Raw genomic sequence first — 17,726 nt, forward strand, 5'->3', positions numbered from 1 at the left:
CACTTCCGAGAAGAATTGAACGAATGCTGTAAAATGCTGGGATTGCTGCAGACCCTGGATGCAAATGAGCAGCATCCCACATAGGCATTCTGATTGGTTGGTGTGGCTTCTTTATTTTCTTTAAACACTAATTTTTTTTTTTTAAGTTTTATTTATTTGAGAGTGAGCCAGCGCCTGCATGAGCAACGGCAGGGCAGGGGCAGAGACAGAGACAGAGAGAGACAGAGAGAGGGAATCCCAAGCAGGCTCCACACTGTCGGCGCAGAGCCCGACATGGGGCTCAATCCGAGAACCATGAGATCGTGACCTGAGCAGAAACTAACAGTGGGACCCTCGACCGACTGAGCCGCCCAGGCGCCCCTGTGTGGTTTCTTAATAAATGAGATCTGTCACTCACTTTTAAAACTTCGGTTTCACCTGGCTTCTCTACATCCATGAAGGTACACTCCTGCAGAGCATAGGAAAGCAGGAGCCGAGAAACTCTGGCTCCTTCAGAGGGGGTGGGCACTCTTGATCTTGCCGCCCCTCCTCCGTCCCCTGTTGTCTTAGCGCTGAGGCCAAACCTCAGCCTGGCTGAGGACTCTCTTGCCCCGGCTCCTCACTCAGGGCCGACGCGCCCCTCGAGGCATCTCGGTTTATGACTCCAGCTTTATGCCCAAGTCATCGAAGAGACACATCTGAGATGAGCTACAACACGAACGAATGGGCAATTTTATTGATCATTACCTCCTACCCAACCTCCTAGTAGTAGATACAGGCTGTGCGGTTTCCAGCAGGGATCTCAGGTGCAGGGGAAGTCAAGGGACAAGGCGAATTCTGGCAGGTTCCTCGCTGGCGGACCAAAAACCCACGTTTCCTGCAATTCTCACAAACGAGCGCTGAAGATGAAGAATCTCATTCTCACACCACCAGCACAGCTTAAATACTTCTTCGACAAAAATACTAATAATAAATTATCTTCAACTCAGAAAATAAAGTGTGCTCAGCAGAGTGACAGGAGGGTCCATTCATTGCATTGCACCAAGGGCTGGGCGAGGGAGGGCAGGCCCGGGCAGCTGCACCGGCGGGAGCATGGGGCCGACAGCACGTGCTGAACTTGGTCGAATGCATGCTTAATGCCAACGGCGGGTGGTGGCAGCCCCTAGGCCGCGGCCTGTCCCGCGTGAGATTCACCTGCCCCTCCTCCTCCTCACGTCCGCCTTGTCTTCTGTTTCTTGGCTTGTCTCTTTGCATCTTCTGGGCCGCTATTGTCAGAGGCTGTCTGGCCAAGAGCTCGCACACCCTGTAGTCGACTTGTCAACTGCAACAGCAAGGGAATGAGCTAGAACAAGAGAGAGAGAGAGAGTGAGAAAGAGGGATGCCAGGAGAATACTCTTGCCCAGAGGGACAAGGGAGCCTCACGTGTCAACACACCTCCTTCTTCGGGCAGCTCACCACCCACTGTGGGCTAACTGGTGACTCTTGGTTCAAGACGAGGCAGAGAGAGGCCTTGGCACTGGAGAGGGTTGGCAGACACACGGGGACAAAGGATTAGGGGAGATGTTACAAGAGGTTTATGGCCTTCAAAGGAGGCCTGAGATTTGACAAAGTACAGTATCTATTCTTGATAAAAGCCCTCAACAAAGTAGGAACACAGGGAACATACCCCTATATCGTCAAGGCCAGATATGAACAACCCACAACTAATATCCTCCTCAATGGGGAAAACCTGAGAGCTTTTCCCTCTAAGGCCAGAAACACGACAGTGATGTTCGCTCTCACCATTGCTATTTCACACAGTACTGGAAGTCCCAGCTTCAGCCATCAGACAAAAAAAGAAATAAAAGGCATCCAAATCGGCAAGAAGTCAAACTTTCACTATTTGCAGACAACACAATCCTTTACGTGGAAAGCCCAAAAGATGCCACCAAAAAACTGCTAGCACTGATAACACGAATTCAGCAAAGTCGCAGGACACAAAATCAACGTAGAGAAATCTGTCACGTTTCTCTACACCAATAATGAAGTGGCAGAAAGAGAAATCAAGGAATTGATCCCATTTGAAATTGCACCCAAAACCGTAAGATACCTAGGAATAAACCTAATCAAAGAGGTAAAAGATCTGTACGCTGAACACTATAGAAAGCTTATGAAAGAAATTGAAGAAGACACAAAGAAATGGGAAAACACTCCATGCTCCTGGACTGGAAGAACAAACATTGTTAAAATGTCCATACTACCCAAAGCAATCTACACATATAATGCAATCCCTATCAAAATACCACCAGGATTTTTCACAGAGCTAGAAGAAACAATCCTAAAATTTGTGTGGGACCACAAGAGACCCTGATTAGCCAAAGCAATCTTGAAAAAGAAAAGCAAAGCTGGAGGCATCACAATCCCAGACTTCAAGTTATTATTATAAAGCTGTAGTGATCATGACAGTATGGCACTGGCACAAACACAGCCAGAGATCGATGGAACAGAACAGAAAACCCAGACACGGACCTGCAACTGTGTGGCCAACTAATCTCTGACGAAGCAGGAAAGAATATCCAATGGGAAAAAGACAGTCTCTTCAGCAAGTGGTATTGGGAAAACTGGACAGCAACAGGCAAAAGAATGAAACTGGACCATTTTCTAAAGTTTTTTTTTAATGTTTGTTTATTTTTGAGAGAGAGAGCGAGACAGAGTACAAGTAGGGAGAGGCAGAGAGAGGGAGACACAGAATCCGAAGCAGGCTCCAGGCTCTGAGCTGTCAGCACAGACTTGAATGCAAGGCCTGAACTCACGAACTGTGAGATCATGACCTGAGCCGAAGCCAGATGCTCAACCGACTGAGCCGCCCAGGCACCTGAACCTGGACCACTTTCTTACACCATATACAAAAATAAGTTCAAAATGGATGAAAGATGTAAATATGAGACAGGAAATCATCAAAATCCTAGAGATGAACATAGGAGTAACCTCTTTGACATCAGCTGTACCAACTAGACATGTCTCCTGAGTCAAGGGAAACAAAAAGCAAAAATGAACTACTAGGGTTTCATCAAGATAAAAACCTTCTCAACAGTAAAGGAAACAATAAAACTAAAGAGCAACCTTTGGAATGGAAAATATATTTGCAAATGACATTATCTGATAAACGGTTAATGTCCAAAATCTAGAAAGAACTTATCAAACTCAATACCCAAAAAATAAATGATCCAGTTAAGAAATGGACAGAAGACACGAATAGACATTTTTTCACAAGGAAGACATCCAGATGGCTACAGACACACGAAAAGATGCTCAACATCCCTCATCATCAGGAAAATACAAATCAAAACCATGTTGAGATACCACCTCACATGTGTCAGAATGGCTAACATTAACAATTCAGGAAACAATAGATGTTGGTGAGGATGCGGAGAAAGAGGAATCCTTTTGCATTGTTGGTGGGAACACAAGCGGGTGCAGCCACTCTGGAAAACAGTATGGAGGTTCCTCAAAACATTAAAAATAGAACTACTGTACGACCCGGCAACTGCACTACTAGGTATTTATCCAAAGGACACAAAAATATTGATTCAATACTGATTCAAACATGTACCCCAATATTTATAGCAGCACTATCAACAATAGCCAAATTATGGAAAGAGCGCAAATGTCCATCAACTGATGCATGGATAAAGAAAATGTGACACACACACACACACACACACACACTGTGGAATATTACCCGGCCATCACGAAGAATGTGATCTTCTCATTTGCAACAACATGGATGGAACTACAGTATACTGTGCTAAGCGATAGAAGTCAGTCAGACAAAGACAAGTATCGTATGATTTCACACATATGTGGAACTTAAGAAACAAAACATATGAACATATGGGAGAGAAAAAAGAGAGAGAGGGAGGAAAAACCATAAGAGACTGTTAGAGGTGATGGGGTAATGGGTTAAATGGATGACGGGAATTAAGGAGGGCACTTGTGATGAGCACTGGGTGTTGTATGTAAGCTCTGAATCGTTAAATTCCACACCTGAAACTAATATTACACTGCATGTTAACTAACTAGAGTTTAAGTAAAAACATAAACATTAAAAAATAATAATAAATTAAAAAGTTAAAAAAAAAAGCAAAGGAAAGAAAAGAGGACCGGGGACTGGATTTGAGGCCTTCGCACTCGCTTCCAACCCTGCAGTGTCGTATCTTCTGGAACACTGGACACCTCGCTGTGTGCAGGAAGGTGAGTAACACTGGATGGAACCCTGCACTTTCTCGCAGGGCCACTGCATTTCCTACCTTATCGTGGTTGTAGCCGGCCAACAGGACAAGCAGGGTCAGAGGCAGGGCGATGTAGGACCCCTGTGCGATGTCTTGCTCAGGCAGTTTCCTCTGTGGACACCAAGACCACCATTACTGCTTTACAGGCTCTCCGCTTCCCAGCCGCCCACCATCCCACAGCCTTGGCCCGCCCAGCCAGGACCCCGGGCATCCACATGACCCAACTCTTGCTCTCCATGGCCAGGAAGTGCAGCGACTTGGGTATACTTTCAGATGAATCCCCTGCTCCCCAAACTCCCCTGCTTGCTCTTTGACACTCTGGGCCAGACAGATGCCAATCACAAGGTAGGTCTCACACTCTGAGCCTCCACGAGACTCAGGAAACCGAGCTGTGGGGAGCAGGCCATCCCTGTGGCTGAGACGTAAAGGGCCCCCTGGGCACTGAGTCCCAGCTACACACAGGGGCTCTTCCCTACAAGGGGGTACGGAGAACCCGCCGTGCTAGGCTCAGGCGCACAGTGATAGATGCACTGGTCACAGAGAGTATCTCTAGTGATGGGAGGAGGCAGGCTGCCACTTGTTTCCTAGCGGCCATTTGCCCTTTCTTCCAACTTTCATCCGGGCCGATCAGAATATACACACTTCCCAGCCTCCCCTGCAGCTAAGATAGCCATGGAATTAAATTCTGGCCAAGACCACATGGATAGAAGTGTTCGGTAACACATCCAGGCTGCTTGCTAAAAAAGCGGTGCTGTGCCCTCCCCTCCTGCCGGCCAGGAGTGCCATCTGTCTAAAAGGTGATGTGCTAGGGGACGGCAGAGCCCCAAGAGAGGGGAGGCTGGGCCCCTGATACCTTGGGGCTGCCGTACCATTCCTGTACTGCTCCATCCTGGATGCTGACATAAGACCGAAACTTCCATCTGACTAAAAGCCCTTGAAATTTTGGGTCTCTATACTAGCCAATGAACCTGTACCTTAGCTCTCTCTATCCGCGCAAAAGAAACAAATAATGGAAACTTTCAGATAATGACAGAACAAGTTAAGGAGCCAGAGCACTGGTTCTCAAAGTAATGTCTAGGGAACTTCCTTTCAGATTTCCAAGGTCAAAACTATTTTCATAACAACACTAAGATATTATATGCCTTTTTTGCCTTCATTCTTTCACAACTCAACAGTGGACTGTTCTGGAAGTTACATGTGATGATGTCATCACTCTGAGAGATAAAAAATATGATAAATAAAAATACATTACACCCATGTAAACTAAGTCTCTTTTGGATTCTCAACAACTTTTAACAGGGTAATAGGGTCCTGAGACCGAAACATCTGAGGAGCATCCAGACTGGAGAACGAATGCGGGGTCATTTTGCCCCGAGATGGTTGAGGCAGAATGGGACGGTCGTTCAAAAATGAAAGAATCACTGGGATGCGCACTGGGTGTTCTATGGAAACCAACTTGACAATAAATTTCATTTAAAAAAAAAAATGAAAGAATCAGGGCGGGAACACATTTCTACCTCCAACAGCCCACTCCTGGATTATCCGATATGTCTTAGACCCCAATTTGCTCTCCGTGGAAGTAAATATTTAATGGTGAAACTGCAGAGTGATGAAGGCAATGAGCTTTGAGCTCAAGGCTCAGGTCTGGCCATGTGACCTTGGGCAATCACGTGAAGCCTCGGGCCATTCGCTATTAAGTGGTGCTGATACCAAAAGCACCTGCTGCAAGGGAATGTGAAATTCAGCGAAATCAGCTACCTCAAGTGCCAGCAGTGCACAAAACACTGAGTAAAAAAATTAACGATGTGGCTCTCGGTTTGCATGTTGAACAAAAGAATGGAGTGGAGCACATACCAAGGCCCTCGCGAACGTACAACATTGAGCCGCCCGTCCAGAAGGCTGTAATGCACTAGAAGCCATGTGATGTGAGACCCGCCACCTCCTCTGAGTCCCGGCTCTGCTGATCAACTGCAGGCAGGTTACTTACTCTCTCTGAGCATCTGTAAAACGTGAGGGATGGCACCTTCCCGGAAAGGTGTGATGTGAGGACTAGCAGTGAGTACCCTTCAGGAGCAGGCACTCCCTTCCCTGGTCACTGGGGCCCTGGTCTCCCAGGTAACCTCTGGCAGGGGTATGTTCTCAGAAGTGACAGGCACATTCTTGGCCACAGCCGTGAGGCGCGGTGGCTGCTCGGCTGCCACCCAGCATCATGTTCCTGCCACCAGCTGCCAAAGCGTCTCCCTGGATCCAGATGAGTCTCTGGGGCAGGGGGGGATGTCCCAGACGGCTGCCATCAGTGCCCTTCACAGAGGCCCTCTGCCTCTCACTGGGGTGGCAACGTGCCTCTACAGAGACAGAAGGTTCCCTACGTGCTCATGTCAGTGGCCCTTCCAATTGGTCCCAAACGTGGGAAATGACTTCCTCATGGAGTCATCAGAAAAACTCTCCACTTCACATAAAATTTGTATTTGCCAAGTCACTGAACACGAGCCCCTCATCAGAGATGCTCAGAAACCAGCAGAAGAGCTGTGTTCAAGTCCCACGTCTGCTGCGCACAAGCTGGGGACTTAAACCACTCAGAATCCTCTTGGGTCTCATCTCTAGATGACGGAAAAGAATCCCTACCTACCTCGCCTCTAGGATGCTGTTTGAAAAGCACAAAATGGTCACTTGCTTGCATGTAGGAAAGATAAATGTGGAACTATTCTTTCTACCCTACACCAGGAAAAACCCTAAATGGCTAGAGATGGCCATGTATAAAATGTAACCATATAGGTACTGAAGGAAAAATAAATTCCTTTAAAACTGGGAGTGGGGGAGCTTTGCCAGACTAGGACTCAAATTCAGGAGCAAGGAGAAAAAGAATGACACATCTTAACATATAAAATAAGTGTTTGCATAATCAAAATGAAAAAAGATGATAAATTAGGAAAAAACATGGACAACGTATATTAACGAAGGTTTAACATCCCTCTTACACAAAGGGCTTGTGAAACATAAAAAAGACCAACAATCCAGAAAGATAGGTCCAAAAGTCAACAGTTCTCAGAAAGGGACATACCTGGGTTCTGAACCCCGTGGAAGGATGAGAAATGCAGAGGACAGAGACATGGAGATAACATTTCTCATCCATTATACTGCGAAAAAATCTTTAATTTGAGAACATACTCTGCAGGGGAACAGAGGTGCTCGCATACGTAGCTGGTAGGAATGCAAATAGTACAGCCCTACGGACAGGAAGTGGCACCATCCAGCAAAATTCCAGGAGCATCGACCCTGTGATCCAGCAACTCTACTTCTTGAAGTCTATTTCAAAGACAGACTGACAAACATCCAAAAACATGCACGCACAAGGCCAATCACTAAAGGGTCATTTGTAATGGCAGAAAACTAGGAATAACCCAAACATTCATCAAGCAGGGGCTAACTGAACACACCACAGTAGAGCCACACAGAGGAGTATTACATAGCCATTAAAAAGGAACAAGAAGTCACTAAATCTATTGCTGTGCACACAGTTATCTTTAGAAAGAAAAACTCTTCACGCTGGTGAGGCCTACGACAACGGTCAACGCAGTAGCTACGGGGCCAGATTTTTCTTTTACTGTAGATCCCTGGGCTCCACTCTTACTACCTAAACCAAGTTCACACTCAGTAGGTCTGAGGCTGGGCCCTGGAGCCCATTTTTGTTGCTGCTGTGGGCATTTAATCCCCAGGTGATTCTACCGCATGCCAGCTTTGGGAAGCACTGGTCTAAAGAATTATCTCACGAATGTTAAAAATACGTGTGTGTGTTGTTCTGTTTTGTTTTCCAGTCTGTTCGACACAGGATCCATTGGGCTCTACACATTGCAAATGGCTCACAAAACGAGCAAGTTGCTTTTAACCTACAAGTATCCCACCCACCTGTGGGTTTTTTTTTTCTTCCTCACTTGCAATCTGTCAAATCAATCAGTTTCCAGCTTATTGTCCTGCATTTCCCATAACCTACATTTTGTTGACTACATCCTTGCAGCATCCTTTACGTGTTCCTGTGTCCTCTCAACTTCCTGTAAACTGGCAGCCGGTTCTAGAAGTTTGGGTAGGGCAGGTGTCATGTGGCTCCGGATGGAGGACCACAACACCCCCAATCGCAACACAGTGAAGAGCCTTGTTCCTAAAAATCACACCCGAGCCACTGACCTAAACAAATCCCCTGCCCTCGTTGACAACTTCCTCCTCAAAGGGAACCGAAGGCATCAGCACTCGAAAAAGGAGAAAACCATCTAGGGAAATTCGGAGTGCGAAATCCAGAATGCAATCGGGCATCAAGGTGAGGGTCCCTCAAGCGGCCGTCCTCCCTCACCACCCCTGGAGGTTGTTTTCAACCACCCACCGCCCTTTCCTTACCGTGGGATTGAAGACCAAGGTGATGTGCTTATGGTAGCCCACTGCAGTGAAAGACACCTGAGGCAAGACGTAGTCATACTGGGATCTGGGGAGCGTGGAGTCCAGCAGCACAACGTAATTCTGTGCACAAGTAAGAAGAAGTTACTTTTTACAAAGGACTTTACGTTTTGAAAGAAATCCCCAAGTTTACACATCCAAACCAAGGTTGCTAACTTCAGAGGAGGAACCTCAGTGGGCTCTTCCCTCGTTCACAGCCGTGTGTCCCGGCATCTCGGAGACTGTGTCTTCTGATAAAGCTTTCAGAGCCGGCGGCAATATTTTATAAGCATATTCAACCACGACATAATTGTGCTCCTTTGAGAATCTGACTTTATGAAACACAGAAAGTTATTACGAGCCAATCTGGATGAGGGACAGACATGATCGAACTGGGAAAGACTGCTTGCAATCCAAAATGAGGTAGACTTTTAAGGCATGATAATTAAGCGGCTCACCAGCTGGCAAGTTCTAAGAACACAGCATCTCGGGAACGGTGCGGGCGACGGTCAGAGCCCACTCCACCGTTGGGTGCGGAGCCCCAACGTGGTAGGCACCATGAGCACTGCCTTGGGCAAATACCGGCTGTGCTCTCAACCACGGACAAGGTCGGGTTTACTGCTCCCATCTCACAGCAGGCTGCGAGCCCAGGGGGAATCGGACCCCAAAGCCCATTACGCTTCCACACTGACGTGATGCTTACAGTGACTGCTGGGGCGCCTGGTGGCTCAGCCGGCTGAGTGTCCGACTCTTGGCTTCCGCTCAGGTCATGATCTCACGGTTTGTGAGTTCAAGCCCTGTGTCGGCTCTGTGCTGACACTGCGGAGCCTGATTGGGATTGTCTCTCTCCCTCCCTCTCTGCCCCTCCCCCACTCTGTCTCTCAAAATAAATAAATGAAACTTTAAAAAAAGATCAATCTTTAAAAACAAATTAAAAAAACCGCATACAGTGGCTATTTCAAAGGGCATCTCAAGAAACGGGGAGCAACTCCAAGCTTCCATCGCAACTTATTTCATTATTTTACAGCTGTTTCATGACAAAAAAAGGCCACAGTTTATCATCCCCGGGGCAGGTGGTAAGAAGCCAGGAGAGGAAACGTCGTATGCAGGCTCACTACTGACAGGTGCACGCCAAGCCCACCAGAAAAGAACCGAATTCTTTGCCAAGTTTCCTCCCAGCACCTCAACCACAACAGCCTGCTCTGTCTGAACACAACTGATAATAAACAGTCTAGAATCAGTAAACGACGTCCACCGTTAAGGCCTGAGTTAAATAAACTATCATTATTTCCCACATTATGGACGGCTGCGCAACCATGAGAAACCATGTTATAAAAAATGTAATGATGGGGAAAAGATTTCTGATGTATTCTTCACTGAAAAGCACGATTATAAAACAATGTACCAAACAGTCCTAGCCTTATTAAACTAAATACACATGTGTATGTATTAAACTAAATACACGTGTGTGTATTTACACACACACACACACACACACACACACACACTGAAAAAAGACCAAAGGATACCTGTCAGCACACTGACCAGGATTATTTCTAGATGATGGGACTGTATCTGATTTTGTTTTCCCCCCAAAACAACTCCTGCCGTGAATGTGTATTATTTTTGTAAACAGGAAAACAGCAAATTAAGCAGAAGTAAATGCTACAGAGCCCACCCCCCTCTGATTCAGAGAGCACATCCACTGTCTCCGCGAAGGGAGATTTGGAGGGAGACGCAAGGACTGTTTGGGAGCCACGGGCATCAGTTACCTGGCCGTCCCGGAGCAGGGGTGGGAAGTGGAAGAAGAGAGACTGGCCCAGGGAGACTGTGTGCATTGGGCTGTCGAGATTTTCACTTTTGTAAAGCTTTACCTGGAGAGGAGAAACAAAGCAGGACGTGCTTTCGAAATTAAAACACAATCAACATTTCATTTCCAACACTGCGTTTCTTCCTCAAGATAGCTCATCTGTTGCAGGGGAAAAGGATCTTTGGAAACACGGATATTTGAAAGAGAAACCAGACACCCCCAACAGGAATACATAATGTGTTCCGCAATCACCTGAGCCTCCAGTTCCCTGACCTGCATAGAAATGGAAGATTTTAAAATCGATTCCAGCGACTTTACGTTAATGTACAAAATGGTAACAGTTAGTATGAGGGCCGTGTAAAAAGGAATAGCCTCTGATATAGCTATAATATGCTGGGCAAGTGACAGGCACTTTACACATTGTCACCAATCCTGGCTCTGAACAGGCATCATTATTTCCTCTAGGGAGGCCCAGAGGCTGCATCACCTAAAGGCGCACAACTTATTCGTGGTGGTGCTTGGGATTCAGCCCATGTCACTGAGGGTCCGGCCCATGTGGCACTGCTTCTCCATCAGCTATACCCTCAACCCCACAAGTATTCCTTAAGTGCACGACACATTCCCATTTTGCATTTGGTTTTCCGGGCTGCTTCCAGAAGCAGTTCAGTCGTTTGTTTCTAGCCTTCCTTTCTCTCTGGCCTGTTCTCATTCTCTCTACCACAAGCAAACGGGACGTGAGGAGGTACGGTCCCGCCTGACGCAGAAGGCTGTGGGGCTCGCGCCTGCACCCGCCACAGAAGAACGCCATGGCCGCCCCTCTCCAAGGCCCACGGCGACACTTTTCTATAGAACACACAAGTCACGAGGAATTTTCCTAAAGTAAGCCACAGACTGGAGGCCTACGGGTCACATCCAAGACCACATATGTGTCCTTTTGCCCTACACAGTGTTCTAAGCAAAACTCAATTCATTGCCTGTTTTTACAAACCAAGTGACTTCAAATAACTCTAAGTTCCATCTTCTCTGGAACACTGGGAAGTGATGCCAACCCTGGGCCAGAGCTCCGACACGACAACCATCCCACAGAGCCGAGGAGCAGTGGGTGCACCCTGCCCAGCCCTCTTCACCCTGGCGTTGCCCTGCCTGGCCCCCACGAGCAACATGCTTGCCACCCTGGAAGGAAGGGTGAGTTGAGAGGGGAGTTAAAACCTAAGCGTACATTCTCTCCCAAGTCAAACACATCACTGTACATAAAATTATAAGCGCCTCTGAAAAATACACCCTTGTGGCAATTCACTGACATTTTTCAAGGGATCGTAGGGCCTTATATAAACATTTCATTAACTGTAGACATGGAGATTTTGTTAGAACCTGAAGACACCTTAAGAGGGTTTCACAGAGGAGAAACCAGCGGTCCAGGGGCATGAAGTGACTGCCCGTGGCGGCAGGGCAAGCAGGACACAGCTCAGACTGTCCGACTCCTAGTCCCCTGCCCACACCTTCACGCTGGACAGAATTCTACAAGTTACAAGGCACTGTGCCCTAAAATCATGTCTCCGCTTTCAACTCTAGGTCGTACTAAGCATTCGTTAGGTGTGTACCACAAAGCTTCATATTTCTATGAATAGCTAAACAAAGTTATCTGAGAGTACGACCCCTCCTATGCTTCTCAGAGCCAAAACGACCATAACAGTAAGAAGCTGGCCTTACCCATAATGTAGGGAGATACTCAGAGGAAGTGATCACGTTTCCACTTAGGTCGAATTGATTAATCTGCCGGAAAACTATGATGTTTACATCATCGATGTCGTTATTGCCGACCTGGAAAGAGACCGGGAGCGTTGGCAGTGAGGAAGCTGGGAGGCGAACTTGCTGGGTGCCGTCCCAGGAGCTATTTCAGAGCAAATTTCACTTCTTCAGTAAGGGGGCCAAGTTCACCAAGTCCAAGGGCACAAACTGACAGTGAGGAGGTAGGCTACGGCTGGCCCACGGACACAACTTGTTTGACGAGCACAGCATTTTTTTTCCCCTAAATTTCAATTATCTTCTCCAACGTTTTAAGAGAGAAATTTCATACACAAAAAGAGCCAGGTTTTCTGGCCTCTCTTGGAAATAGAGAAAGATGTTCTTGCCTGGCAGCAATCATCAGGGGCTGAGCAACGGCTGTCCCGTGGGTGGGTGGGTGCCCTCCTGTTTGCGACTTTTTCGTATCTGCCGGGCCATGGTCCCCATGACCACCCGTGATCCTGGCCTTAGTTAGCCACCATGGCAGAGAAACACGCAATGTAAAGACGCAGCCATCACAGCCTGATGCCATAAAGACATCCATAAAGAAAATCCACTTCCCAGCCAAATGGTCCTATATGGCCTGCCACTCTCCTGACCCCCATAATCTTCGTGCCTAACGCCCCCTAATCAAGCCACCAAGAGGCAGCCCCCCATCACACCCAAGCCCTCCAGTCTAGCAAGCGAGAGTTATTCCACGGGGAAAAAGCTTCACTTCAAATGATTCTCAGGCTGCTTCCCACGAGCTGCAGGGAGGGCTGCCTCTTTAGGGATCAATTAGCGAAGTCGTGATCAGGAATATCAAGAGACTCCACCCACCAAATGGAAAAAGCAAGGTCATCTGTGTATAAGGAGGTCCGACGGCCCCACCACCAATTAAGCCCATGTTGTCTTTATTATCCTCCCTTGATCTGAAATGCCACTTAGACACTGAGCTCCTCAACTTGGAGGATAATGATCAGAGCTTGCAGGGAGACTGAAGAGACAACAGCTCAAATTTCTCTGGATTCACGACAGCCATGCTGCTCATTAAAAGCCCGCAGGAGATGCTGCTTGTGAAGATGACACTATTCAAAGAGGACCCTTAATTAGGGCCCAGAGCTCCCCCCGGCAAGAGATGAAAGGCAGGCAGCCAGAGAAGCACTGCAGGGTTTCTGCCGCGGAGCGTGGTGCCTTACCGCGATCTCCCGGTGGTGGGGGAGGGCCCGCTCGATGTGCTCGTTGCCTTCTGCCTTGAGCTGCACGTGGTACACACATCCCGGCTGCAAGCAAACGCAGGGGTCACGCCTCTCGAAAGGGGCTCGTCGCCTGGTACCTGACCTGCGCCTGCTCTGACCACAGACCCTCAACGTGACCGCGACGCCATTTCCACCCCGTCGCCGGTCCCAGTCTGCGGCCTGTTAACCTGCTTAAGAGTCCCTTTTAAAAGCACCCTGATGAAGGAACATTTATCTCAAGGTCTGCAATTCCTTCAGTCCCCAAGGAAAATTAGAGTTGGCTTCCTATTCCAAAATCGTAAGCAAAATATGCTTATTTTGACAAAACTGTGCTTATAGGGCTGTCCACCCCCCACATACACGCAGGGTGTGGTATCTGCAACGACAACTCCCAAATGCTTACAATGCACACAATTTCTGGGAAGTGAGATTTGAAATTTTTCTTTAAAAAAAAAACTTGTTCTGGGGCACCTGAGTGCCTCAGTCAGTTAAGCATCTGACTCTTGATTTCAGCTGAGGTCGTGATCTCATGATTCGTGGCTTCGAGCCCCGTGACAGGTTCTGTGCTGATATGCAGAGCCTGCTTGGGATTCTCTCTCCCTCTCTCTGTGCCCCTCCCCTGCTCACATGAGCTCGCTCTCTCTCTGTCTCTCAAAATAAGTAATAAACTTAAAAAAAATTTGTTCTTCCTAAAACTTTTTATTCTATTGCTCAAATTTATAGGTGTACATATTTACCAAATAAATTACTCTAAGAAAACTTTTAGAGCAACCGATTTCTGATCAATAGCACAAGTGACCTAATGACATGCTAGGATCTAAAGCATCAGGCCGAGGTCAGAGGTGTCTATGTGCAGCTAATGGGGGACAACCCTAAGATACAACCGTTTATTTTTAAACCAGTGTGGATAATATCGTTCTGGTCTCCAAAAATGTGTGCTTTGATAGCTGTAGGGTGTGTTTTTTTGCCCTTTCAAGATTGCCTGTTTGGATATGCTGCCAGAACTACTTTATAATGACCACATGGCACCTTTACAAAGACGAAAAGCTATTGTTTTTTAAAAAGTGAGAACACCTCTGTGATGGCCATAATCGTCAACACATTCACTGACTTTACAGCTCGGTGAGGACTGGCAGCACGGGGTTCAGTTCCAAATGGCCACGTGTGCCCCAGAGGGCAAGGGACGCGAGTAATCACTTGGGAAGACAAAGGCACAGTCCTGCCCACTTGCTCACGCACCTGGGCCACCGGGAGCTCATCGGGGCAGCGGCTCCGTCCCACCCGGCTCCCTCCTTCCTCAGGACCCGGGCCGACCAACTCGGGGATTCACCTTCAGCCTCTGGCAGGGGTGTCTCGCCCCAGATGTCCTGACAACGTGCCGGGCAAGGTGAAATGAAAGACCGGACCCTGACTAGGGTCAAAATCCCTAGGAAATCAGCAAGGGCTCTCCAGCCCGGTGTCCTCTGGGAGACGGGCACATTCAATCCCAAACCCTCGCTGAGCAATGTCTAAGGCTGTCCCTCCAGCACCTGTGGCCTGGCATGTGGAAGGCGAGGGCTACCACCAGGGCGACTCTAAAACCCACTGAGAGCGCTAATAAATTTACACCTATTAGGAGGAGGAGGGTGTCTCAGAGCATCAATTACAACAGAAATCTATTGCGCTGGAGAAAGAAACTATATTCGATTTAATTAAATAAAACGTGTGAAGATGGCGAGTTGAGAGCACGTCTGGGCCAGCAGGACACTGGGGAACCCAGAAGCAGGGGGAGAATTCGCGTTCCTGCAACCATGAGAGGGAGGTAAGCCGAGAACACGGAGTCCGCCGCGGGGAAGGGAGGCTCCCCTAGGCCCGACCTGCACAGGCCCCCACGCAGACCCCGTCTCACACTGCTGCCTCACAAAGCTGCACACCGAAACCCCAGCTGGCAGTGACGGTGAGGACCGCCTCGAGAAAAGTCTTGTTTATTGTTGCTCATTAACTACGTGCTGAGTCTCCGTGCCAGGACCACGGCGTGTGCTACACGTATCAACTTACTTATACTTACACTTGTCCTATGTCACACTCATCCTCACAAAGATGACAAAACAGATACAGAAAGGAAAAAACCTTGCCTGAACATAAACAGCTAAGAAATGACAGAGGCAGGCCTCAAACCCAGGCAGATGGGAGCAGAAGGGCGTCTGCACAGCCTTTAAAAAAGGACAAAACTACAAAGGGTGGGCTTGCACCAAACGCATAAGACCAAGGACCTGGCTCCCACGACATGTCCCCTCTCCCTGGGCCCTGGCTGCAGCAGCATACAGCTATGGAACACCCCTCCTGGCCTGTGTATTCTCTGTGGGAAGCAGGCCTGGAGGACAGCAGAGAGCAGGTCCCAGTGGCAGCATGTTCCTCGGGGGCAGGGCCTTCCCAGACAGCGGAGGACAGCTAGGAAGGAGCATCTCAGGAAGGCCTGTGTGGACTCCTAAGGATGGCAAGGTAACTGTCACCTTGATGCCGCTGGTGAGGACACGCGGGAGCAAAGGAGCAGTGGGCAGAGTGCAGTGTGGGGAGCCCCCCCAGTCGGTGTGCATCCAGCTGGACCATCAGAACATATTCCAGTATTCCAGTCCTCAGCACAACCAGGGAAGACAACCCCGAGTCCGTCCTCCTCCTTCGGCTTGAACACCTCCAGCTCACCAGGAAACCTTGCAACCTGCCTCCCAGGTACCCCAACATCTGACACTGGGGAGTCCTGGACAATGGACGGGAGTATTTCTGTTTTGGGGAAAGAATAGCTTTGCCCCAACATATCAAATGATTTATTTTTAACATTTATTTATTTTTGAGACAGAGCATGAGTGGGGAGGGGAGAGAGAGGGAGACACAGAATCCGAAGCAGGCTCTAGGCTCTGAGCCATCAGCACAGAGCTCAATGTGGGGCTCAAACTCACAAACCGGGAGATCACGACCTGAGCCGAAGTCAGATGCTTAACCGACTGAGCCACCTAGGTGTCCTGCCCCAACGTCTCTAAATCAACTGGCAAGCTGCTTCACATGCGAGCTCATGTGATTTGGACAAACATTACCCTTCTGTGGAGCTATGTGTGCCTGTCTCTACATGAACTATGAATACCCAGTCCGTGCATCTGAGAGCCCAGGGGCCCCACCACGGATCCAAGTGGCCCAGTCCAGCAGGTGCTGTCCAACCCTGCCGGTGACCACACGGTACACAGGTAATGTCTGCTAAATGAGCAAATGAATGAATGCACACATAAAAACTGAGGACAAAGCACCATAAACCCTAAACTGAATGCTGCAATTGAGGAGTGAGAAGGACAAATGAGTTGTATGGACACACAAAGAAGTTGTGGGTTTGTGTTTTTTTTTTTTTAATTAGTTGTTAACACCTAGAAATCAGGAGCTTTCACACAGAAATCTGAACTTGTGACTTCCCTTTTAACAATGCAAAGGATCTGGAAGTCTGTCTTCCCACATGGCTACAGAGAGCTGGGGTTCAGTGGCAGCTGCCCCCTCTCGAGTTCACCAGCCCCGCGTGTGCACCCGGCACCCTTCAGCCATTCACGTGTCTCTTCCGGCCCCACAGGCATTTGGCGTGAGAGCCCCTGCTTAAGCCGTAACCACCCGATGCAGGCAACAGCTGCTCCAAACCCACTGTTTCCCAACTTTAATTTGCCACAAAACCCCAACCCAATGTGTCAGCTCCGTGAAAGGCAAGCTGTGCCAGTTAAGATACGGAAGGACGCTTCCAGAGCCCTAACCCCGCAGCCCCAACCCCCCTGCCCGGCCTGTTCCTAGCCGTCTTGGCGGCAGGCACCACAAGGCAGCTGTCAACAACACAGCGTGCAGACACCCACTAATAAAAGATGTCCAGTCTCACCAGCAATCCACGAAGTCTGAACTTGCCCTCCTCATCCGTCACGGTGTCTTCTCCGTAAATACTGCAGTCGTTCTGTCCCGCGGCTTCCACGGCCACACCCTGTTCTGGTTCTCCGTTTAAAGAAGAAACCGTACCATAGCAACTAGAATGGCGAGAGGCAGAGCATGATATGCCCGGGGTTTTCTGAAGCACACAAAGGATTTGAGGTAAAGCGTCCTGCCTTTACTGACAATTCACAGTGCAAAGCAGTCCGCTGGGGAAGTGTACCTCGACGAGCCAGGGGATTCGGTTCTGGCCTTGTCACTTCCGATCTGGCCTTCCTGCCTGAAGGCCCGAGCCTGCCTGAACGCTGCCAT

At 48.5% G+C, this 17,726-nt stretch overlaps 1 protein-coding gene across 2 annotated transcripts in view; it reads right to left on the minus strand.

Annotated features, from left to right (window-relative positions):
- Positions 1 to 683: 683 nt before the first annotated feature.
- Positions 684 to 17,726, minus strand: part of LOC121019469 (nodal modulator 1) — a 56,067-nt gene continuing 39,024 nt past the window's right edge. Inside the window, exons 25-31 of one of the 2 annotated variants that reach the window (XM_040458950.1) lie at positions 17,371 to 17,512; positions 13,449 to 13,532; positions 12,196 to 12,306; positions 10,448 to 10,549; positions 8,640 to 8,759; positions 4,269 to 4,361; positions 684 to 1,321 (exon numbers count right to left, since the gene is read on the minus strand). In XM_040458950.1, coding sequence (XP_040314884.1) covers positions 1,190 to 1,321; positions 4,269 to 4,361; positions 8,640 to 8,759; positions 10,448 to 10,549; positions 12,196 to 12,306; positions 13,449 to 13,532; positions 17,371 to 17,512 — 784 coding nt within the window. In that variant the 3' untranslated portion in view covers positions 684 to 1,189. The remainder of the gene's footprint in view (positions 1,322 to 4,268; positions 4,362 to 8,639; positions 8,760 to 10,447; positions 10,550 to 12,195; positions 12,307 to 13,448; positions 13,533 to 17,370; positions 17,513 to 17,726) is intronic. The other variant, XM_040458951.1, reaches the window with a different exon arrangement.

Source organism: Herpailurus yagouaroundi, unplaced genomic scaffold (assembly GCF_014898765.1).
Source record: "Herpailurus yagouaroundi ecotype Mexico unplaced genomic scaffold, PumYag 222, whole genome shotgun sequence".
In the NCBI taxonomy this organism is placed as follows: Eukaryota; Metazoa; Chordata; class Mammalia; order Carnivora; family Felidae; genus Herpailurus; species Herpailurus yagouaroundi.